Raw genomic sequence first — 24,093 nt, 5'->3', positions numbered from 1 at the left:
GCAAAGGGGGCCTTCGTCGCATTTTAGACCTGCAAAAGCTCAACAAGTTTCTAGTCAAGGCCGGGTTCCACATGGTTCTCTCTGGGCACTGTCATCCCTTCCCTGGATCCGGGAGGCTGGTACGCTGCCCTTGACATGAAGGACATGTACTTTCATATCGCCATCCAGCCATCTCATCGGCAGTTCCTGAGCTTCACCGTGGACCAAGAGCATTACCAATTTGCAGTTCTCCCGTTCGGTCTAGCTGTGGCCCCGCGGGTGTTCACGAAATTGCTGGTGGTGGTGGCGGCCTTCTCACGGAGGCAGAAGTTTTGGGTTTACCCGTACCTTGACGTTTGGCTCCTGACGAGTTGATCCGAAGCGGAAGTGCGGGGCCACGTGGAGGTGGCCCTGAGATTGTTCCGCGAGCTGGGGCTCCTTGTCAATGTCTCCAACTCCACTCTCGTGCCCACGCAGAGAGTGGAAATCATAGGGGCGGTCCTGGTCTCGGCGCAGGCCGGGGCAAGCCTTCTAGTATCCCACTTCCGAGCTATCCAGCAAGCGGTGGCCTCACTGCACCAGTTTTCAACGACAACGGCCAGGTGCTGCCTGCGGCTGCTGGGCCACATGGCAGTATGCATGCACGTGGTCAGTCATGCCAGACTGAGACTCAGGACTCTGCAGGCGTGGCTTGCTCAGGTGTACTGCCCAGGCAGGGACCCCCTGGACTTGGTAGTGACAGCCCCAAGGGATGTGCTGGATTTCCTGTGGTGGTGGCAGTCCCAGCCTCTGGTTTGCGAAGGCATCCCCTTTGTCGCCCTATAGCCGGACCTGATGCTGGTGACGGACACGTCAGACCACGGAGGGGGGCTCACCTTAGGACTCAAGGCTTGTGGTCTGGAGCAGAGCGGTCACTCCATATCAATGTGAAGGAGCTCTGGGCTGTTCATCTAGCCTGCCAGACCTTTCACGACACTCTGAGTGGTCACAGCGTGACAGTTCTGACAAACAGCACTACTGCCATGTTTTATATAAACAAGCAGGGCGGGGCTCGTTCCTCACCGCTGTGTCACAGGGCTCTCTTCCTCTGGGACTTTTGTATAGCCCATGCCATTCTCCTCGAGGCGTTCTATCTCCCAGGGGTGCAAAACGAGCGGGCGGACTACCTCAGCAGGTTGTATCACATGCACAAGTGGATGCTCAGAGCGGATGTTGTGCTTTCGCTCTTCCACAGGTGGGGTTTCCCCAGGTAGACCTGTTTGCCACCAGGGACAACGCCCAGTGTCCGCGGTTCTGCTCAATCCAGGGCCACAGCCCAGGCTCAGTCGCAGTCGCGTTTGCGATCCCGTGGGGAGATGGCTTGATGTATGCGTTCCCCCCGCTCCCCTTGGTACACAAGGTTCTGCTCAAGGTACACAGGGACAGGGCGGCGGTGGTCCTCAACGCCCCGGCGTTGGCCCCACCAGTACTGGTACACAATGCTCCTAGAGCTGTCAGTGGAGTCCCCAGTAGTCTTGCCCCTATACCGGGCCCTCATCACGCAGGACGGTGGGCAGCTTCTCCACCCTGACCTGCAGTCACTACACCTGATGGCATGGAAGCTCTGTGGCTAAACGCCTTGGAGAGCCAGTGCTTCCTTCCTGTGCAGCAGATTCTGCTTGGCAGTAGGAAACCCTTTACCAGGGCTACCTATATGGCCAAGTGGCAAAGGTTCTCCTGTTGGTGTGAGCCCCAACAGGTGCAGCTGTGCCAAGCCCCGGTGCAAGCCATTCTTGAGTACTTCCTGCACCTCAAGCAGCAGGGGCTTGTCCCCGTCCTCACTTAGAGTGCACCTGGCAGCCATTTCCGCCTTCCATCTGGGGTTTTCGGCGGGTTCGGTGTTTTCCCACGACGGTTCCTTAAAGGAAGTGGAGAGGATGTTTCCGTACTCACGCCCCCCAGTCCCTCCTTGGAACCTTAACTTGGTCCTCTCTAAACTCATGGGACCCCTGTTTGAGCCCCTTGCTACCTGCTCCCTCCTCCACCTTTCCTGGAAGGTGGCATTTCTGGTGCCCATTACCTTGGACAGAAGGGTGTCCGAGCTGAGGGCTCTCACCTCTGAGCCACCGTATACAGTGTTTCACAAGGATAAGGTGCAGCTCCGACAGCACCCCAAGTTCCTCCCTAAGGTGATCTCGCAATTCCATTTGAACCAGGACATTTGTCTGCCCGTGTTTTTTCCAAAACTCCATACGGACCCGAGTCACCGCAGCCTACACACCCTGGATGTCTGTCGAGCGCTGGCGTTCTATTTGGAGCGCACCAAACCCTTTCGTAAATCTGTGCAGCTGTTCGTGGCCGTAGCCGAGAGGATGAAAGGCCTCCCCATGTCGGCTCAGGAGATCTCGTCTTGGATAACAAGCTGCATCCGGGTGTGCTATGAGCTCGCAGGTGTTCCGGCCCGGCGGTCACGGCCCACTTGACCAGGGCACAAGCGACTTCCACAGCTTTCCTGGCACAGAGCAGCCACCTGGTCCTCGGTGCACACTTTCACGACCCACTGCGCAGTCAACCAGCAGGCCAGAGAGGATGCGGCGGTTGGCAGAGCGGTCCTCCAGTCAGTTGTTCCGTGACTCCTACCCTCCTCCAGAGGTAAGCTTATGATTCACCTGATGTGGAATGGACGTGAACAAGCACTCGAAGAAGAAAAAATGGTTCCTTACCTTCTTGTAACTGTTGTTCTTCGAGATGTGTTGTTCACGTCCATTCCACCACCCACCCTCCTACCCCTCTGTCAGAGTCGCCGGCAAGAAGGAACCGGAGGGAGTCAGGTGGCAGGGGTATATATGCACGGCGCAGTGGCGCCACTCGGGGGGCCCTGCCAGCCCGACAGGAGCCACTAAGGGAAAAAGTTTCCGAAGCTTGTGCACACGATGCACGCACACCTAATGTGGAATGGACATGAACAACACATCTTGAAGAACAACAGTTATGAGAAGTAACTGTTTTTTGTGATTATTCACTTGTATTTCTAGTTCTTTCTGTTTATTCCCCATACTTCTTCCATTTGTATACAGACATCTAAGATACCAATTTGATTTCCCCTCTGTGTTCCCTGTTGTCTCTCCTTTGTCCCTGCTATAATTGCCCGTGATCTCCCTGATTTCCGACCCATCACCCAGGTCTCAGTGTTTTTGATTTACCTATGGGCTTTTGTTTCCTGCCCTCATAGAACCTAGTTTAAAGTTTGGCTCAGCAGGTTAGCCAATCTGTATCCAAAGATAGTTTCCCCCTTCCTCAATAGGTGTACCCTATCTACACTCAGCAGTCCTTTTTTCCTGAACAAGATCCTGTGGTCAAGGAAGGCAAAATCCTCCTCACAACAAAATTTGCGCAGCCATCCATTCACTTCCAGGACGCATCTCTCTCCGCCTGGGCCCTTACCCTTGATATTGCTGTTCAAGCTGTAATTCACCCCACCATGATGTTTGAGACATTTGCTTTGGAACCTTTGCTTTATTTGACCATTAAAACATTATTTGTAATCACTGTGTGTATACAGACATCTAAGATACTGATTTGATTTCCCCTCTATGTTCCCTGTTGTCTTTCCTTTGTCCCTGCGATAGCTGTGCAGGAAGAAGCCTTGTCGCGTAAACCTGGCCTTATAGTGACAGCCATCTCCTGAATGTTGTAAAATCATTTCCTCTCTATAGGATCTCTGCCAAGACCACAAGTTAGGATTAGTTGAGCACATTGCCTAAAGACTGAAAGCTGCATATGTGGTAGATGTTTGAGGCCATTTTCAGAAGGCAAATCCTTTGGGTCATAATACAGTAAAGCCCTCCTAAATGAGGTTTGTTTTCTTAATCTGTCATATTATACAGCCTTGGACTGGGGCATGAAAACTGTGTGGCCACTGCAAGAATGTAGCTGTAGCAATTAGGTATCTAAATAATTATGTCCAACCACCTACCAGTCAGAGGCACATAAAATCCCCGCCAATCCCTCTCTCCACCCAAAATCTCTCAAAACCCAAAGAGTTCACAAACCACTCAAAGAACACAATGAGATCAGCTTTAGCTGCATAGGCAAGCATATCACAACAGAGAGATGCTGTAACTTCCTGGAGTGTGGTGTCTCATACCACCAGCACCATTTCAGCATTATTTATTCCAAGTCTGATAATTATGCTTAGATAACCATGCCTCAAGACTTGCCTTACTGCAGTCTGAAAAAATCTGGGTAGTTTGCATTTTTTATATAGGTTGAGGTTTTCAAAGGTTCCTAAGGGATTTGGATACCCAATTTGCAGTAAAATCAATGGAAATCGATCCCCATGTGATAGCTTTGAAATCTGAGCCATTGTGTGTGTATAATTATGTATACACACATACACTACAGAGAAAGAATATATGATGGGATGGTATTTTATAGACACGAGTTTGGGATGCTGATATTACTTATGAGAGGTGGAGTCACAGTTGAGTTATGTAGATGACCCACAAACTCATTTTAATAAAACCTTCATACCGCACTATTGTGTATTCTCTATGTGCCACATAAATTACAGCTATTTTACTGTAGTAAACTCAGAGAGTTTTCATTTGTTTTTATTGGGACTGTTTGTCATATCTCTGTGTTAGAAAAGCAAGGTTATTAACCTGGAGTCCAACTGTACAGGGCTATAAAAACCTCCAGAGGTTTATTTAAAAACTTGTATACAGCCTTAAAATCCATAATCCCATACCCTTCCAGAGCTAGATGGGAGTGTTGGACCCCACTGAGGAGGCTGGGTACCTTCCTGTGTCTTGCCCCACAGGGTTGTAAGATAAGAGACTTCAAATCATGACTTTTTTTATATAGAAAGGTAATTACTTGCGTAGGACTGAATATTACACATCCCAAGCCTCAGGCAAGGGTAACTTTAAGAGGAGGAAATGCTTCTCTGGCAGGCTGAGGATTTTGTATTTTTATTTTTGTTTTTTACTTTTAATATATGTGTCTGAAGCTGTTTGGGAGAGTAGGGATTGAATGTTAGAATAAATCCCAGGCAGCTAGATTAGCAGGTAGATAATGTGGTCATAGACATCTAGTAAATTATGTTTGAAATTGCATGGGTATGTGAGAATTACAGACCTTTCCAAGTTGTTGTATGGATATCACCTCCACAGTATATATTTGTCCCTCTGTGTCTTTATTTATTTATTTAAATTGTGAATGTGTGTGTGTGTATATATATATGTCTATTTGTGTAATATAAGGTACATATGCATCATGTATGTAGAGGTAATACTGGCATGATAAATTGTGTATGTATATAATGTTTCATACATACACAAAATTAACTCTGTGTTGTGCATATAGACATGCACATCTCCTGTATACAGCCATGAAACAGTAGGAGATTCAAGGAGTAAAGATCAGGGAGAATTTGGGAGGTGGCCGGACTGGAAATGCCTTATATTTTAATCTCGGAGCAAGAGATTGTGAATGAGATTGTTCACACACCCATATAAGGTGAGAACCTTATAAGGGTTTCTTTTTCCACCAACATGTGCATAAAACTGTGCTATGATCTGCACTATGGAGGAAATGTAAGAGATCAACAGACTTTCACCATATTCTTCATGTCTGATAATAAAAGTAAATAGACCAGGTCTTGGACAAGACTAGTTATTAAAATTTGCTGTGATAATGGTTTTACGAATTATAATTTTAATAGAATTAGATTTGTCTAGGCAGTAAAACGAAAAAGGAAATTGCTCAGCAACCAATAAAGTCATGGGTCTTGAAACGTAAGATTTTATTTACTTGTGTAACAAATATCACTCATACTCAGCTGGGATTTTATGTGAGTGTTAAATAGCAGCAAACTTTGTAAAAATACAGTAGAATCTCTTTAATCCACACTAATATCAGGTCAACCCTTTGCCAATTACTAAATGTTGTGATTTTGCTAATATGAGAAAAGCAATGTTTTTAAAAAATATATGCACCATCAAGCAAATATATTCTAGGAACTCACTAAGACCCTGATCCAGCCCCGATCAAAATCAATGGGAAGCTTTACATTGATTTCTGAGAGCTGGGTTGGGCCCCAATCTTCATTACTGTGGAGAGGCTCCATGATAGTTTGCTAAGTAGTGAGTATTGGCATGGGATATGAAGCATTAGTGCCATCAGCCCCATTTCAGGACATCCCTGCATCCCAGCATAAACTTCAAATCCAAAAATCCTGAATCATTGTGGCTTTGTGCTGCTGACTTTAGTGTATAAGATGTTGTGATGTGTTTCTCATTTCATTTTCTAGGACAATCTAGAAATGCTAAAAATATGTATAAAAATAAAATATCCTTTAGGCTGTAAAGCTGTGCAGTATGCTTTCTCCCGTCATTGGAGACTGAAAAACGGAAAATACTCTCGTTAATCTACACAACCACCCCCATGCTCCTAAAGGACAGTTATGTAATACGCAGATGTGGCAAAGAGAGATTCCCACAGGTGATCCGTTTCTGTGCTCTCTTTTGTAGAAATTGCAATATATTTCTTTAAAGGGGAGCTAATAGTGTAGAGATTAGAACATAGGCCTGCGAGCCAGAGCTCCTGACTGTGCTCCCATCTTCTGGGTGGCTTAAAGCCATGGTATATTTTAGGGTACTAAATGAATGGTGCTAATTGTATTAATAGTATAAGTTGGTATTTAGGAATTTTAGGGATCTTAAAAGTTCAAGTAGAATTTTAAATGCTACTCAAATTGTCATATCCAGTTCATTTTGCCTACTGCCATTTATAAAGAAATGTGTTCCTTTTTAGGTATGGTGACATGAGGAGGCAAATTGGGTTTGAGATCAGAGACATGTGGTATAACCTAGGTGAGTAGCCAGAGCACTTCTTGTTTTGATCACTCATTTTGTGTGGATATTCATTTAAAACTAAATAGCATTTAAAAAAAAAATTTTCCTCAAATAACAGAATAGTTGCAAAGTCAAGCATTCAGATTTCAGGTAATGCCAGAGTTGAAGTTTCCCTTGCAAGCTTAATTAAGATAGTCCTTTATTACACGATTACACAGTATTTTTTCCACAGTACTCTCACCTCATACAAGATAGTTGATGCTCAGTTAATGGCAACTGTTCGATTATTTTCTTATCCTCATCTGTGTACATGATCCTATCACTGGAGACTGTATCATGATTCATATGCACAAGGGACAGAATGAAAGTTGACAACTAACAATTCTGGTTGATGATGGCGGTTCAGTTCTCTGTGGCTGTGACCAACAATAAGGTTGAGTTTCATGTGTCCTCTACTGGCTCATGCTGCTGTGTGATAATATAAAGGGTGAAGCTGCCCTGACCAGCCTCAGTTCCTTCTTGCCTCCCATGATCGGTAGTGGTATTGTGTTGACTTGCTTTCCAAGTGTTCTCCCTTTCAGATTTTTTGTATATAGTTATAGTACGCTTGGCATAATTAATAGAGCTTTTCAATATGTTTCATTTATTTATTTATTTTAGATATTTAATGTTACTTAGAGCACTGGTTCTCAACCAGAGTTATTTAGCAGTCTTCTAGACACAGGCACCGGCTTCCTTCTTGCCCCGGTGGTGCTCAATCCCCACTCAGACCCAGACTTCGCCCCCACTCCACCCCTTCCCCCCAAAATCTCCCACCTCGCCTCTCCAGCTGATGTGCGGCAGGCGGGAGATGCTGGGAGGGAGGGGGAGGAGTTGATTGGTGGGGTCGCCAGCAGGCAGGAAACACTTGGAGAGAGGAACTGGCTGCTGATGGGTGCTAAGCATCTGCCAATTTTTTTTCTGTGGGTGCTCCAGCCCTTACATAAAAAGCCCCAGCCAAGTCAGTACAAACTAAAATTTCGTATGGACATGATTTGTTTATACTACTCTATATACTGTGCACTGAGATACAAGTCTATTATTTATATTCCAATTGATTTACTTTATAATTACATGGTAAAAATGAGAAAGTAAGCAATTTTTCAGTAATCGTGTGCTGTGACACTTTTGTATTTTTATGTCTGATTTTATAAGTAAGTTGTTTTTAAGTGAGGTGAAATTTGGGGGTACACAATTAGTCTGAAAAAGTTGAGAGCCCTGACTTAGAGTGTTGGTTCCCATGTATCTGGCCACTGGCTTCCATTACTGGGGCATGCCTCTGTCTTTGAGCTTTAAGCCTTGCATCCACGGCAAGAAGTCAGTGCTGGTGTGTGACCTCACTTCATGTGTCCGAAGTGCCTTGGGGAGGGTCCCGATCTGGGACAGGTATAAAATATGTAGAGACTACAAGTCCCAGACTAAGAAGGACAGAGAGGTGAGACTGTGTTACCTCCTCATGAAGGCAGCCTTCAGCTCACCATCAGAGCCTTCCCACTCAGGACGGGAGCCAAAAGCTTCTGTTTCTATCAGAAGTGGCTATACAAATATTGTGGAGAGTCAGTGCTGCTCTCCTTCCCCACTACTGAGGAAGAAACATAGACAAAATGCTTCAAAGGAGCCACCCTCCACCAGGAGATCAAGGTCCCCAGTTCCATCTGCCAGGAAGCAGGCTGGAGGGCAGGGTAGAGTGTCCCTGGAGAAGAGATGCTCCCTGGTACCGACTTCATCTTGCATGGGGTCGTTGACCCTGGTGCCTTTGTGGTCGAGGCCTACCCACTCTGTGGTACCAACCCCTTTGATGCAACATTAGCAGCATTTGGAGAACAGTTGAGTATCCACGACACCAGAGGCATATGCTGCAGTGTGGGATCTCCTATGCCTCTCAGTACCAGATTCTTCAGCTGTTCTGGAGACAAATCTTCTGGTACTGATGAATCTGCAGTCTTTGTTTGGCTCCTCTGCGAGTAGCAGTATCCAACTCCCAATATAAGGGCCCACTTCAGACTGTCCAGTGCCTCCTTGTCCAGTGCCATCTAGAGGCAAGCCCAACAAGCTGTATCTGGTACCTACATCTCCAGAGACATACTTCCAGTCCTCAGTACTGCATGGTTCTACACCTTCCTGGTCAGGCAACTTAGGCTCTTCCTCAGAGTTGGAAGTAGACTCCTGTGCCCCTCGCATCTGGAATAGAAGGCATCACTCACCCTCAACAAGAGGTACCAGGCAGAGGTCCCACAGTGGTCCAAGGACCCAGATCTATGGGCTGATAGAGGTTGGGGTCCCCTATCCTACCAATGGCTGTTCTGGAACCCATGAAAGTTCCCTCCCAGCACCAGAGCCTCCCTGCTTTCTCCTCCCTCCAGATCCCCGAACAGACATTAGGATAGCTGTCATGCAGAGAATCATGAGGTTACTCCCCCGATCCAAGGTTGGTACTGAACCTGACCATCCTTCCTGACAGAGCCTCCCACAGAGGAGGTACAAGAGACTCCATCTCAACTCCCTTTTTATCTCCTTGTCATCATCATCGTATGAGGCAGCAATACCTGTGGTGGCTTCCTCTCTTTAGGATTACTATAGGGCCTACTAGGTCCTGCTAAAGATGTTTGCTTCCTCTCTAGACATTCAGGAGGAGGTAGTGCAAGAGAGCTCCCATAGACTGGTGGACATGTTGGAGTCAGTGGGACAATCTCGTATGCTCTGCCTATAAACGAAGCTGTATTTGGAAGCCCACAAGGCTATTGTGGCAGATGCCATCATCTCTGCCAATGATAACTAAGAGGACTGAATGGAGATTCTGGTGACATTGTAAATAAGAAGAGGGCCGCATTATCTCCTGTAAATGTAAACAAACTTGTTTGTCTTAGTGATTGGCTGAACAAGAAGTAAGATTGAGTGGACTTGTAGGCTATGAAGTTTACATTGTTTTGTTTTTGAGGGCATTTGTAATAAAAAAAACATTTGTAAGTTGCACTTTCATGACAAAGAGATTGCAGTGCAGTACAGTAGTTGTATGAGGTATATTGAAAAATACTATTTATTTTGTTTATCATTTTACAGTGTAAATATTTGTAATAAAATATATACTTTGATTTCAGTTACAACATAATACAATATATATGAAAATGTAGAAAAACTTCCAAAATATTAAATAAATTTCAGTTCCGGGAACAGTGCAATTAAAACTCCGATTAATGATGATTCATTTTTTTAATCATGATTAACTTTTTGAGTTAATCGCATGAGTTAACTGCGATTAATTGACAGCCCTAGTAGAAAGATTTATTCTACTGCTGGTCTGCAGTTTCGTATCTCAAATCAGCAAGCCTTGCTCTGCAGCAATGCTCTTAAATTCATGGACAAATTACCAGAAGGTATCAGGTGGGAGTTTCAGACTGTATTGGAGGATGGCAGGCTTGTTGCTAGGATCACTCTTCAAGCTGTGTTGGATGTGATGGATACAGCAGCCAGAGCCAGGGCATCTGCAGTAATGGTGCGCAAATGTTCATGGCTTCCATCATCAGTTCTTCCTCATGAGGTCCAGCAGACTATACAGAATTTCTCCTTTGAGGGTCCAACCCTCTTATCTCAGCAGGCTGACAAGAAACTTCACAGTCTTTGGGGATTTATATGCTTCTGCCTAAAGAAATACAATTCCGCCCTCAAACATACCAGTAATGTTAGTCATTCATGTCTAGGCACCCTGACCAGTCTAGGAAGAAGGGGAAGAATCATAGGAGGAGACCTCTATCTCCTCATTGTCCTTCTTTGTTTCTAGGCAGTCCAATAATGCTGAGCAGTCGGTTTGACAGCCTGGTTGAGGGCAGTTTACATCACACCAGTTTCTCCTACCCCTGTGTTTTCCAACAGATTATCCTACTTCCTATGTGCTTGGACCCATATTATCACAGATCAATGGGTTCTAAGCACTGTAGAATTGGGGATACATCCTTCTGTTTATTTCAGTCCTTCCCTCCCATCCCTCCTTCCTCATCTCTCTTCAGACATGACTCTCATGAGGCTGTCCTCCTCCCAGAGATGCAGTCTGTTCTCCATTTGGGAGCTGTAGGGGACATTCCTGCCCTCCACCAAAGAAAAGGATTTTATTCACTTTACTTCCTGATCTCAAAGGCAAATGAAGGCCTAAGACCCATTCTAGACCTGTGAAGAACTGAACAAATATATAAACAAAATAAGTGTGTATGGTCACCCTAACCTATAGTATCCCCTTCCTGAATCCCAGCAACATTGCCCTCAGCTTGAGGGATGTGTATTTCCATGTGGCTATCCATCAAACCCACAGGAGATCCCTAAGATTTCTGCTCAACTACCTCCCTTATCAATTTACAGTCCTGCCATTTGGCCTATCCATGGCCTCATGAGTATTTTAAAAATGCATAGCAGTAGTGGCTGTGTTCTTCAGAAAAAGAGGAGTACACATATTCCCGTAGTTGAACAACAGGTTGGTGAGAGGTTGGTTCAAGAGCCAGGTAGACTGCAAGGTGATTGAGTTCCGGTTCTTAACAGGTCTGGACAGATTATGTCCCCAAGTGGTGGATCCTATCCCTCCCTGGGATTTAAATCTTGTGTTATCAAGGATGATGGGTCCACCCTTTGAATCAATGGCTATTTGCTCTTTCCTTCATATATCCGTGAAAGTGGTGGTTTTGGTAGCAATTACCCCTGCGAGAAGAGTGGGGAGTTACAAGCTTTGGTAGCTGACCCTCCCTACACAGTCTTTTATAAGGACAATGTATACTTGTGCCTGAATCCAAAAATTTTTACTGAAGTAGTGTTGGACTTCCTCCTCAATCAAGTGATATACTTGCCTGCTTTCTTTTGTAAGCCTCATTCTCATAAGGACAAAGAGAAATTCCATACCTTAGATGTCAGAAGGGTGTTACCTTTTTACTTGGTCAGGCCTTAGTTTGGGCCTCATCTCAACTGTTCATGGCAGTTGCAGACAAGATGAAGGGCCTCCCGTCTCCACTCAGAGGATTTTGTTATGGATTTCCTCCTGTAATCATGTGTGCTGTGACACTGCCAACATAACCCCACCAAGCAGAGTGCTAGCACACTCCACAAGATCTCCAGCAACTTCTGTAGCTTATCTGGCTCAAGCGCCTACATTAGACCTTTGGAGGGCTGCAACTTGGTCATCGGTACGTACCTTTGTGACTCATTGTGCCATTTCTCAGCATTCCTAAAAAGACAGAAAATTTGGACAGATAGTCCTTCAGTCATTGTTCAGGTAGACTCCAGTCCCACCTCCAGATTGAACTACTTGTGAGTTACTTGAAGTGGAATGGACATGTGCAATGAAAATGACCCATGAACCACCTTCCTTTCCTTCAATATCAGTGTCTCTGGTAAGAAGGAACTGAGAGTAGCTCCACCCCTTATACCATCATGCAGCAGTGTGAGGCAGCAGAGGGTGCATGCTCCACCCCAACAGATACCACTAAGGGAAAAATCTCCAACTCTGATGCTCTGTGCCCACACTCAGCTGAAGTGGAATGGACATGTGCAACACTTATCAAACAACAAGAGTTATAGAACAGGTCAGCAACTGTTTTTTCTGTGTGGCTACTTCAGAATGACGATGGAGAATCAGCAGGGGCCTGGGAGCATGCACAACACATTTGGAATTTTCAGAAAATTAAGGCACATTGTACAAGTTCTGCTGTGCACATACAAATGGCAATATTCCTTTGGTATAACGTTAGCCATACCTGGATGGAATTTCACGGGAAAAACAGACGATGTCACTGTGACTCTAGGACTCTCCATCTGCCAAATCACGAGTTCCTGGCCCAAACTTTGGAGGCACTAGAGCTGTTCATAAAATTATCAGATTTTTTAAAATTAGCAAAATACACCTATTTTGCAGTAACTTCATTCTCAGAAATAGCGAAACCATTTTTGATGAAACTTTAAAAAATAGTGCAGCATATATAAAGAGAGAAACCGTGCATATTTATGTGACGTGGAGGAAGTGTTCCCATTCACTCTGTTGCCAGGGCTATGTAGTGATGAAAAAAGAGGCCTTTTTGAGAACAGCGGAATTCTCTTTTTGTTAAAGGTGTAGTGAATTAGTGGCTGGAGACCAAAATAAAGCAGAGTACACAATAATATATGACTTGACAGACAGATAGCAAAATCAATATTACGTTCCCTTATGTCAGGTCAGCAAAGCTCAGTCTCTGTGAATTTTCACCGAAGTCTTCTTTCACTGTTCCAACTTAAGGCTATTTATTTATCTGTTATTTATTTTACTAATTTCTACAGCATTTATTGCCAAGGCAATATTTAAACCTCCGCGCCTCCCCAGAAATTTACAAAAGTAAAAGGTAAAATCTACATCTTTATATACGCACATCATTCACTGTGTGTAGCCTGTGAGCACCCAGATTCTCCATCCATCAGATCGTTATTTCAAGGCAGAATGAAATGTTCCCTTTGAAATATGTTTACACCAAGCATGTACTGCCCCTTTAAAATGTTCATATTAGTGCAGGCCAGTAGTTCTGTGACTCATTTCCTTCCTTCCTTTTAAATAAAGATAATGGGACTATGAATTGGGACTCTTAGTATCTACTCCTGTCACTGACTCTGGGTGACCTTTGACATGTCACCCAATTGCTTTGTGCCTCCTGTAAAATGGGTATTATGGTACTTACCTGCCTCACAGAGGTATTGTGAGGCTCTGATTATTTATTATTTGTGCTTGATCCTTAGCTGCAACATACTGTAGATGAGCACAGTATTATTATTAATTTATGCTGGAGTTTCACATGTTAGGGGACTTGGTAAACTGTTGGTTTTTTCCCCCAACAAAAGGGGAAAGAGTAAGTTAACTATCAGGTTAGAAACTCGATCCCATTCCAACTAGCACTTTGCACCTTCCATTGAAGAGAAATCTTTCCTCATTCCACCTCCCTCTTATTACTGGTGGAAGAAGTATGCTGGTATTGCTTATTCCCTGGCTCTGCATTACTTCCATATATTTCAGAGCAAAGATTAAGAATACTGAATTACCATTGGTAATAAATAGATTCCTATTATTACCGACATTTTTATGTCTGACAGTGTTTATTACACTGAGTAGTCAAATCACTGTTGCATATGGCTCCGAAACAAAATCAAAAAGTGAAAAGTTATTATTTCTGTATGTCCTTGAACATGTTTATAACGTTATTCTATCATTGTACAAAAAATATGATGAAACCAAGTAACTGTGACTTTTGATATCCAAAATAAATGACAAAGTTCAGACTGGAAATTTCCCATTTTATCTTGTCAGTTTATGACTGCAAATATTGTGATTAAGGCTTCATATCTGGTGGTTTGGAGCTCTGTAGCCCAGAGCAGGTGCAAAGCAACTGTGGCATACTTTATATGCGTCAGTGAAGACCAGTACAAGGCAAAGTAATGGGCTTATTTGAAATTATTTAAAGAATACCAGAAATATCCATCTTTTCACCATATATTACTATTGTGGTGTCCGTGCCAAATACACAGATAGCAAAAAAACCTCTTGTACTAGAAAGCAGCAATGCATAAGTTTCAACACATTTAAAATATCTGTAATACTCTAGGAGTATAATCTTTGTTGAAGCCTGTTTTGGTTGTTTAAGAGCCTATATAAAAAAGAACTCCATACAGACAATTTAATTATACACTACTCAGGTCCTGGCTATCTGAGGGAGAACTTCTCTCCCTGTGTGACACAGTGACAGCTTTGATTACTGAGACTCATGAGCTAACAGCACCCGAACTTAAAGGCTGGGGGCTTTAATCAAAAAGTTTGAAGTAGTAAAAAAAAAAATGAGAGAAGAAACAAAAAAATAATAAGTTGTAATTAATCAAGGGTGTCAACAGTTTTCTGTTGTGTGTAGGTCTGGGCTTGATCCAAGTCCCACTGATTTCAGTGGTAGTTACAGACCCTCTTTTGTTCCCATCATTCACATCAGTGAGAGGTTTTGCCATTGATTTTAGTAGGAGCAGGTTTAGGCACCATATGTATGTCAGAGCAAACTGTCCCCGACACTCAAGGAAAATGACAAGATGTGAGAGGTGCTGTTTAATTGGGCCACAACTTCATTAACTTGGGGATTGGGCCTGCTTTGAACAGGGGGTTGGACTAGATGACCTCCTGAGGTCCCTTCCAACCCTGATATTCTATGATTCTAACTTAGCTCATTAGGGAACTATCCAGCAATAACTTGTACAGTGCAGGTCATCACTCCTTCTTCACTCATCCAAACCTGGTCCCAGCCCATTGCTGGGACCCCACCTCCCTCCACTTGCATAAGGGTTAAGTTCCTGGCAAAGAAGGGTGTCTCCTCGCTGTATCAGATACTAGATTCCCCAGCTTCTTACCTTCCCCTAAGTTCATTTTCAGCTCCAGTTTATTTTGGAACGTCCCCCCTGTGGAATGAGTATCTGCACTGGATACCTATCACCTGCCAAGCTGTGATAGCTTATACTGAACCTCGTGACCTGCTCAGCCATGTCTGAAGCTGTTGTGGGGAAGGCAAAGAAAACCACTGTTCTCAGGCCAGTCTGGCAGGGAGGGGGAAATTCCTTCCCTGTCCCAAAAAAAGGCAACTAGGGCAATACCCACAGGAGACCCAAAAATAAAAAGGATCCAACTCTGATTCACTGGATGCTGCTGCTCCAGATGTGAGAAAGAGCTCCTCCCTCTTGTCTGCAAGGGGCAATGACTTATCTGAGCCCCTCTGGCCAGCCTTAGCCCAGGTGATGATTCCCTTCCAATCTGAAGGAGATGGGAACCCTTAAAGGGGCCACAACACCTTCCCACATGACCAGAGAAAGCCACACTGCCTTTGAGGTTGCATTCTATTGTGTAGTTGCTGCTTTGAAAGAACTTAAATGGGTCTTTTTTTTAGTGCTGGCAAATATGTTCCTTTGGCTTAAGTGACAGAGGCCTTACAGTATGCTGAATCTGCCTGCCCAAGGCTCTAACTCCAGCTCTGCAGCTATGTGTTTGTCTTCTTATGGCCTTTCCATTATTAATGTTGTAATATTATTCAATTTATGAGGCTCATTTTGAACCCCTGGTCATTTTTAAAAGTGTCAAACCTTCAGAATTTTTTTAGGGCTCACTTTTACTGACAACTAGAATGTTCGTTGTCTGAACATTTTTAAATAAATTAAGTGCTTTTTGATATATAAAGGGTTTTTAAATGTCCCCTTTTTCAAATTTTTGCAAAGTATCTATTGTGCCTCTTGATCTGCAGTTTTGGGGGTCAAGAATAGTGAAATGTTAAAGAAAGTGTAATTATTTGAAAACTAGACCTTGATCCCATTCTCAATAAAGCTGATGGAGGGAAAAAATAATGAAAATATTTTTAATGCTGACATCTGAACTAACCAGGTCTACTTTTCAAACGTGAAACTCCCCAGAATATAGCAAAATTACTGCTATTTCTGCGTTCCCCATCAGTGTGCTAGTCACATATAGGTCCAGCATTTCACCCCAATACTTGATGTCAAGAAAGGTATCTTGACAGAGATGTTAATTTTGTTGGAGGGAAAGTCAAGGTCAAAAATAGACCTGAACTTTGAGTCTAACACAAATAGAAGTAATTATATTTACCATTTTCTGAATTAGTCATACATGCTCAGATCTGACCCCAAGTGAGGTATGAAATTACTAGAATATTATTCAATGATTTTGTGACCCAAATTAAAATGTAGGGTAAGTGGGGGAGATGAGGAAAAACACATAACTATCTAACGTCTTCCATATCTTATTTTTTGATACAATTAATTTATTATCTATCATAAGGCTCTATGCTGAAAGCACTCTAAAAGAGGCAGTGCGCACCACAGCAAAGCAGAGACCAAAATAAAGCAAAAATGTACATGCTGTTTAACAGCAAGTGTTGTTTCACCTATCGTTTTAAAGCAGCTGCACATTATATTACCTTGCCAAAGACAAGAGTACTAAATTTTCTTCTAAACCTGTCACATTTTGAATCTGTACATGGGAGCTCTCATGCTTCGGGGGAAAAAAACCTGCTCACTTGTTTATCTCAGGATATGCTTTGTATGTGACAGACAGCTGGAGTAGATGCTGTTAGGTCCCAGAATAAGATTGTTTCCTTGTGTATTTTGTCTGTAACATTTTATATTGTGGCACAACATTGCATTGGATCATGTTGTCATGGCAAATACACGTGTATTTCTGTACCTGACTGATTTACTGAAATACATCATATAGTGTATAATTTTAGTTATGGTTAGAAGGGTGTCAGTGAGAGGCTTATACCTGCTTCCATTTGAATGGTTTGCTCACATCTTACTGAACAAGCCAAAATATTTATTATTCCTTGTGTAATGTAAATTTGGGATAATGAGGAGGATTATTTAGAATTTTCATTTGCTCTACCCTGATTTTTTGTGGTCCTCTTCAACTCCCTTATATTTAAGAATGTACTTTGTGTCTTAAATCTCAGGTGGCTACAGTAGATCTGATTCATGAGGCAATATGCTTAGCATCCAAAACAGAGAGAGTGCTGACTCCACAGTTCTTACAGATTATTGTACTTGTTTTTCCATGTAGCATAGAGTGTAAATTCTGGTGGAAGCCACCTACATACTCTGCAGATGAGGTGAAGTGCTAAATGGGCTTCAGAAAGCAGATTAAATTATACAAAATTATACAAATAATTTTAATATTTTTGCTAATCACTTTTATTCCCCTTTTCCCCCATGTTCTTCTCTTGTATTTCACTTGCTGAAAACCTCCCCTGTCCTCATTGATTTAAAAACTCTGTTGATTATTATCTGTGAGAGAGGATTGCTGTGAATATAATGCACTCTAAATAACAAAAGGACTGAATACTTACAGCAGCAATTTCCCTAGATTCTGCTGATACCTGTAAAGGACCTGAACGTATGAGGTCTGGAGCAAGTCCTGAGTGTGCCCACAGCTCCCATAAATGTCAGTACTTTTTATGAGGAGCTCAGCACCTCACAGGATTGGACTCAAAGCTGCATAGTCAAGATATGTAGCTGTTAGTCACTCAGCTGAGATATTGTGTAACTTTCTGTTTGGACAGAAACAATATATTCTGTTACAGAAAAGGAAGAGTAATCAAAGATTTAAAATGCATTATTTTTGAAATTTGCTATTTTTCACATCTAGTCCTCAAAAGATACTCATTGTTTGCTATGTATCTTTAAGCTTGGAGCAGTGAAAAACTCATTGTGACAGATAGAGAACTTCATGACACTGATGTTCCTCCTGACAAATAACTTTGTCACTATCATTTGTTCTCTGAAATATTGGCTCTGACACTTTTCAGGCATAATACAAGAAAACTGTCACCTGAGAGGCTGAAGGTAATAACATTAAAAAAAAAAAAGAATAGAATAGAATAGAAAGCTTTACAACTTTTACTTGCATGCTCCTCAAAAGCATTCAACATTGGCAGGGTCACGTTGTCAAACACTAATCGATCTCTTACAAACATGCTAATAAGATCTTAGGTATATCATAGAATCATAGGGTTAGAACGGACTGCAAGAGTCATCTACTCTAACCCACTGCCAAGATGCAGGATTTGTTGTGTCTTAACCATTCAAGTCAGATGGCTATCCATCCTCTTTTTGAAAACTTCCAGTGAAGGAGCTTGCATTACTTCCTTAGGCAGTTTATTCTGCTCTTCTTACAGTTAGAAAGTTTTCCTGAGATATAATCTAAATCTGCTATGCTATAATTTGAACCCATTCCTCTTGTCCTGCCCTTTGTTGAAAGAGAGAAGAATTTTTCTCCGTCTTTTTTATGGCAGTCTTTCAAGAATTTGAAGACTGTTAACATGTTCACACACCTCCCCCGATCCCTCCCCCCCCCCACTTAATCTCCTCTTTTCCAAACTAAACATACCCAGTTCCTTCAGCCTTTGCTCATATGGCTTGCATTCCATCCCTTTCATCATCTTTGTCGCTCACCTCTGAATCCTTTCCATTTTCTCTACATCCTTTCTATACAGTGGTGACCAAAATTGGACCCAGTACTCCAGCTGAGGCCTAACCAGTGCCAAATACAAAGGTCCTATCACCTCTTGTGACTTTCTATGTCTCTGTTAATGCAACCCAAAATTGCATTTCCTTTCTCTGCGACAGCACATTGCATTGTTGACTCATGTTGAGGCTGTGATCCACCACAACTCCCAGATCCTTCTCAGCAGTGCTGCTGTCACTCCAATTATCCCCCATTCTGTATTTGTGCATTTGGTATGTCTTCCCTAAGTGTAGCTCCTCACATTTGTCTTTGTTGAATTTAATTTTGTTGTCTATAGCCAGTTCTCCAATTTATCAAGATCACTTTACATTTTGGCTCTGTCCTCCAAATTGTTTGCAACCCCTGCCCCCCCTCCCACCCTCCCGAGCTTTGCGTCATGTGCAAATTTGATCAGTATGCTCTCTATTCCTATATCCAGGTCATTAATAAAGATGTTAAATAATACCAGACCCAGAACAGATCCCTGTGGGAACCCTATTTGAAACCTCCTTCCAATCTGACATAATTCCTTTAATAGTTACTCGTTGTTTGTGTTAACCAATTATGTATTCAGTTAATGGTATTTCTACTGAGCCTGCATTTCTCCAGCTTGCTTATGAGAATGTCATGTGGGATTGTGTCAAAAGCCTTGCTAAAGTCCAGGTATATTACGTCCACTACATTCTCCCTGTCCACCAAACCAGTTACCTTGTCAAAAAAGTAAATCAAATTGGTTTGGCACAATTTGTTTTTAAGTAAATCCATGCTGGCTGCTAGTGATCATCCCTTCATCCTCCTGGTATATCTAAAGTTCTGCCATTGCTGCTTTCAATTTAAATTCTCAATCAAGAAAGCAAATAAAGCAACTTATTTGTTGAAAAAAATAAAATGATTATAATGTTGCTATTTTGTTACTAAGGTTCTTCTTCTTGATCACCTCATGTATTAAATGATCTAATGTTAATGTTAATTGCAATCACAACTAAAATTGATAATGAATATGAATACTGTCTCAGCGATTACTACAGTAATCTTATGAGGACAAGCGTGTTAATGAACACACTGTATTACATACTGCTCCATGGTTGTATGTGTTTGAAATTTCAGATTATGTGAATTCATGCTATAATGTGCATTTTTCTTCCATATAGATATTACATTTAATTTAAAAATCAATATGATATACTGATTTTTTTTTTGTGTTCCATGCAGTGTACAGTATTATAATAGACTGGGTCTCTATAGCAACTTCCATACAGGGATCTCACAGCACTTTACAAATATTAAGAGATTAAGTGTCACAACACTCCTCTAAATTAGGTAATCATTATTTACCCTGTAGCGGGGCAGTCACCCCGCTCCAGCCCTGAAAGGATTAAAAACAGCCCTAGGAAAGGGCAGCCCCAGGGAGCCAATCAGGGCCAGAAGGCAGAGGAGTTTCTCTCCAGCCCTGGAGGGAGAGGGCTTAGCTGCTGGGGAACATACAGTTCCTGAAGTAGGCAGTGCTGGGGAAAAGGGCAAGAGGAGCTGGGAAGCTCCAACCTGGCAACTCCCCAGGCTGAGGCCTTGGTCAACACCTAAACAGATACTGGGGCTGCAGAGGTGCAACCCCGGGGACAGGTAGAGGCAGCCGAACCAACCCCATTGCCAGTGATGAGTGTCCATTACCGACAGTAGTCTGCCCCAGGGAAAGGGGGCTGGATGACGACTGGCAGTAGCCACTGAGGCAAGGTGGGTTTGGAGGGTCGGGGGTTCCCCTGGGAGGGAAGACCCAGAGCGTGGAGGTACTGCTGGGGTAGAACCCTGAGGTAAAGGGCACCGGGGTCCGGCAGGGACACGGGGCCAGCGGCAGGCAAGACACCAGCCTGCAGAGGGTGCTCTGTGTGCTGGAAAAAAACTAATTCCCAGACGACAGGCAGGAGGTGCCAGGCTGGTGAGTCTTCACTTCACTACATACCCCAGTTCACAGATGTGAAAACTGAGGCCTAGAGAGGTTAAGTGATTTTTTTCAGAGTCACACCAGGAAGTTTATTGCTGCGATTGGAATACAATCATATTTCTAAGATTTCTATATATTCGCCTACCCAGCGCCCCCAAATCTGTCTTACATTTCATTTACTGTGCATGATATCCATTCTTCCTTCCTTAATATCATAGAATATTGAATATGAGTGCTGCTTGCAGTAACTAGATGTTTTTCGTTAAATGGTCTAATTTTTATAAGTATTCAAGTTGCTGTTAAGAACTTACTTTCTGAATCTGTGAGGGGGAAGAATTTGGGGAGGTACAGTTTCCATTTGGGAAGAAAAAAGTAAAATAAAATTAGCTAGTCAAACCAACTCTGGAAGAAAGAAGACATAATCTAGACCTGTCTTAGATGATGTTTCATGTCTTGAGGCTGTAAGTATGCAGTCATAATGACATTTTGATAGAGTGTCACATTTTGTAACACTGGGAAATGTATGGAATTTTAAATAATTTAAAATCGGCTTTTTCCCCCTCTTCCATCCTATTTGCATGATGTAACTCAAATACTTAATGTGTAATATGGATGTGTGTGAATTTGTTTGGTTTAGGGAAGTATAGCAAGCTCTGGTGTGGTTCTCTCTTGAACAGTTCTTTAATAGTTTTACTCAGCCTTAAAAACAGAGTTCACTTCTCTTTCTGAGGGTTAGTGACTTACATTAAGACATAAATTGCAATTAAGAAATTGAGCCCAAAATCAAGAAATGCATTCTTACGCTCAGGATATTCAAAGCTTATTCACTGTAGCATTTTTTAAGGTAATCTTGTAGCACTGTTGGTGGCTTTTCATTAATTCTGAAGTACATTTTCCCCCCAAAAGGTCAACATAAGATCAAATTCATCCCAGAAATGGTTGGACCTATGTTGGAAATGACACTGATTCCTGAAACTGAGCTTCGAAAAGCTACAATCCCAATATTCTTTGACATGATGCAGTGCGAGTTTCATTCTACCAGAAGCTTCCAAATGGTAAGCATTGTTTAGCTACAAATATTTTAAGTTTGTGAGTGTTATGCAAGGACATTTTGATGCCCACTGGTAAAAGGCACAGAGATACACATAGGGTTACAGTGATCCTCAGGGTTCACCAAAAGGGGTCATGTAAGCTCTCTAAGAAAGCATGCGTTCTGGTCATCATGGCCATTACAAAATATATGTGGAGATAATGTGTAAGGAGTGATGTGTGTATACTGAAAACTATGTTCTTAAGTCCTTCTTGATAAACATAGATTGCTGAGAGGTAGCATACATTGAGACAGACTTCTCCAGACAGGAGGTGGGAGACGCTTATCGCCGTGGTTGATGATTGTGTATTGTGTATCTTACAATGGAAGTCTATTGTTATACTGAGTTAAAGCTAATGTATACATTGCAGGAAAAAACAAAAACAATAGGGATTATCCTGTCTGAATAAAGACAATGAATTTTAGAAGAATAATTAAGGGTATGGAGGTACACCTGGCATCCTTCAATCTAAGAAGACAAGCTACTAGTGGACTTGATTTTAAGAAAGGAGGATCTCTGCTATCTTGGTTGAAAACTCTAGGAAAAGAACTTTGAGGTGTGCTAACCTGTAGGAGATGGGATAATGTCGTGTGAGTTAAGTTTAGACTCTAAAAAGTTTCTTATAATTTTGTTTTGCATGTAACCATTTGTTTCCAGTGTTGGTTCTTGCTATCATTTGAATCTCTCTTTGATAATAAACATATTCCTGTTTTCACAATAAATATATCTTGAATACTGCATGTTAAGCAGTGTGATGCTCTTGAGCTGAATCTAGTCATCAGGTGAATACTAATCCTTTCGGAGCAGAGAATATGAGAGTTCTGTGAGTGTTCAGTGGATAAGAGGCTAGGTGCTTCAGAGGGACACTTGGGATCAGGAAGGAATTTCCCCCCAGGTCAGATTGGCAGAGACCCTGGGGGGTTTTCGCCTTCCTCTGCAGCATGTGGCACAAGTCACACAGGTTTAACCTAGTGTAAATGGGGGATTTTCTGTAACTTTAAGTCTTTAAATCAGGATTTGAGGACTTCAGTAACTCAAGCAGAGGTTAGGGGGTCTATTAAAGGAGTGGGTGAGTAAGTGTGCAGGTCAGAAAGATGATCATGATGGTTCCTCTGACCTTAGAGCAGGGGTGGATAAACTTTTTGCCCCGAGGGCCACATCGGGGTGCACAACTGTATGGAGGGCCGGGTAGGGAAGGCTGTGCCCCCCAAACAGCCTGGCCCCCTCCCCATCCCCGCCCCCTGACTGCCCCCCTCAGAACCCTCAACCCATCCACCCCCCTCCCTGCTCCTTGTCCCCTGACTGCCCACCCCGTATCCCCTCCCCAACAGGCCCCCCGGGACTCTCACACCCTACCCAACCTCCCCTGTTCCTCGACCGCTGACCGCCCCGCCCCCCAGAACCTCAGCCCCATCCAACCACTCTCTGTCCCCTGACTTCCCTCCGGGGCCCCCTACCCAACCTCCACCGCCGTGCATGCCACCGCCCCCTTACCGTGCCGTTCAGAGCGGCAGGAGCTTGCAGCCCCACTGCCCGTGCAGCGGCGTAGCTGCATGGGAGGGGGAACAGTGCGGGAGGGGCTGGGGGCTAGCCTCAAGGACCAGACAGGATCATCCCATGGGCCATAGTTTGCCCACCTCTGCCTTAGAGTCTATGAGGACTCAGGAGTTGGTGTGTGTCTATCACTCATCTGTACAGAGATAGCAAGGCCTGAAAGATGCCCCTCCATAAAGCACTGTTCCCTTCACTTGGCCAGCCAGCCAAATATGCCCCCTACCCACTGCTTAAAGGTGCAGGGTAGTTATTGGATGGGGACTAATCTAATTCTGTGCTGGACTTATTTTTCATAAGTTAATATTCATAACAAGCTTCTAACATATCTATAACCAAAATAAATGAATGTCTACAAGGAATCAGTTAAACATATAAAACATGACTAGCTGTATTAATTTTCAGTTGCATTGCAATGAACGAGGAACTTTTGATCAGTATTTTGATTCAATTCAATTTCAATAATCAGTTTTTATATTTATCTCTGATGTTATTGCAGTAATAAGTAACGTACTGTGTAGTATGTTAACGTTGTGTGTAACTATGCCATAATGAAAAGTAACAAAACAAAAATCTGAAGTGCTCAATGAGATACCATTTACACATTCTCATGTCAGAGGCTTA

General features: G+C 43.0%; 1 protein-coding gene across 2 annotated transcripts in view; it reads left to right on the top strand.

Annotated features, from left to right (window-relative positions):
- The window catches only part of DOCK1 (dedicator of cytokinesis 1), a 551,011-nt gene that overhangs the window by 419,227 nt on the left and 107,691 nt on the right, over positions 1-24,093 (top strand). For both annotated transcript variants that reach the window (XM_073354059.2, XM_073354058.2), the window contains exons 32-33: positions 6,775-6,833; positions 21,734-21,882. In XM_073354059.2, coding sequence (XP_073210160.1) covers positions 6,775-6,833; positions 21,734-21,882 — 208 coding nt within the window. The remainder of the gene's footprint in view (positions 1-6,774; positions 6,834-21,733; positions 21,883-24,093) is intronic.

Source organism: Lepidochelys kempii, chromosome 7, assembly GCF_965140285.1.
Source record: "Lepidochelys kempii isolate rLepKem1 chromosome 7, rLepKem1.hap1, whole genome shotgun sequence".
In the NCBI taxonomy this organism is placed as follows: Eukaryota; Metazoa; Chordata; order Testudines; family Cheloniidae; genus Lepidochelys; species Lepidochelys kempii.
This window is presented reverse-complemented; position numbering and strand designations above follow the sequence as displayed.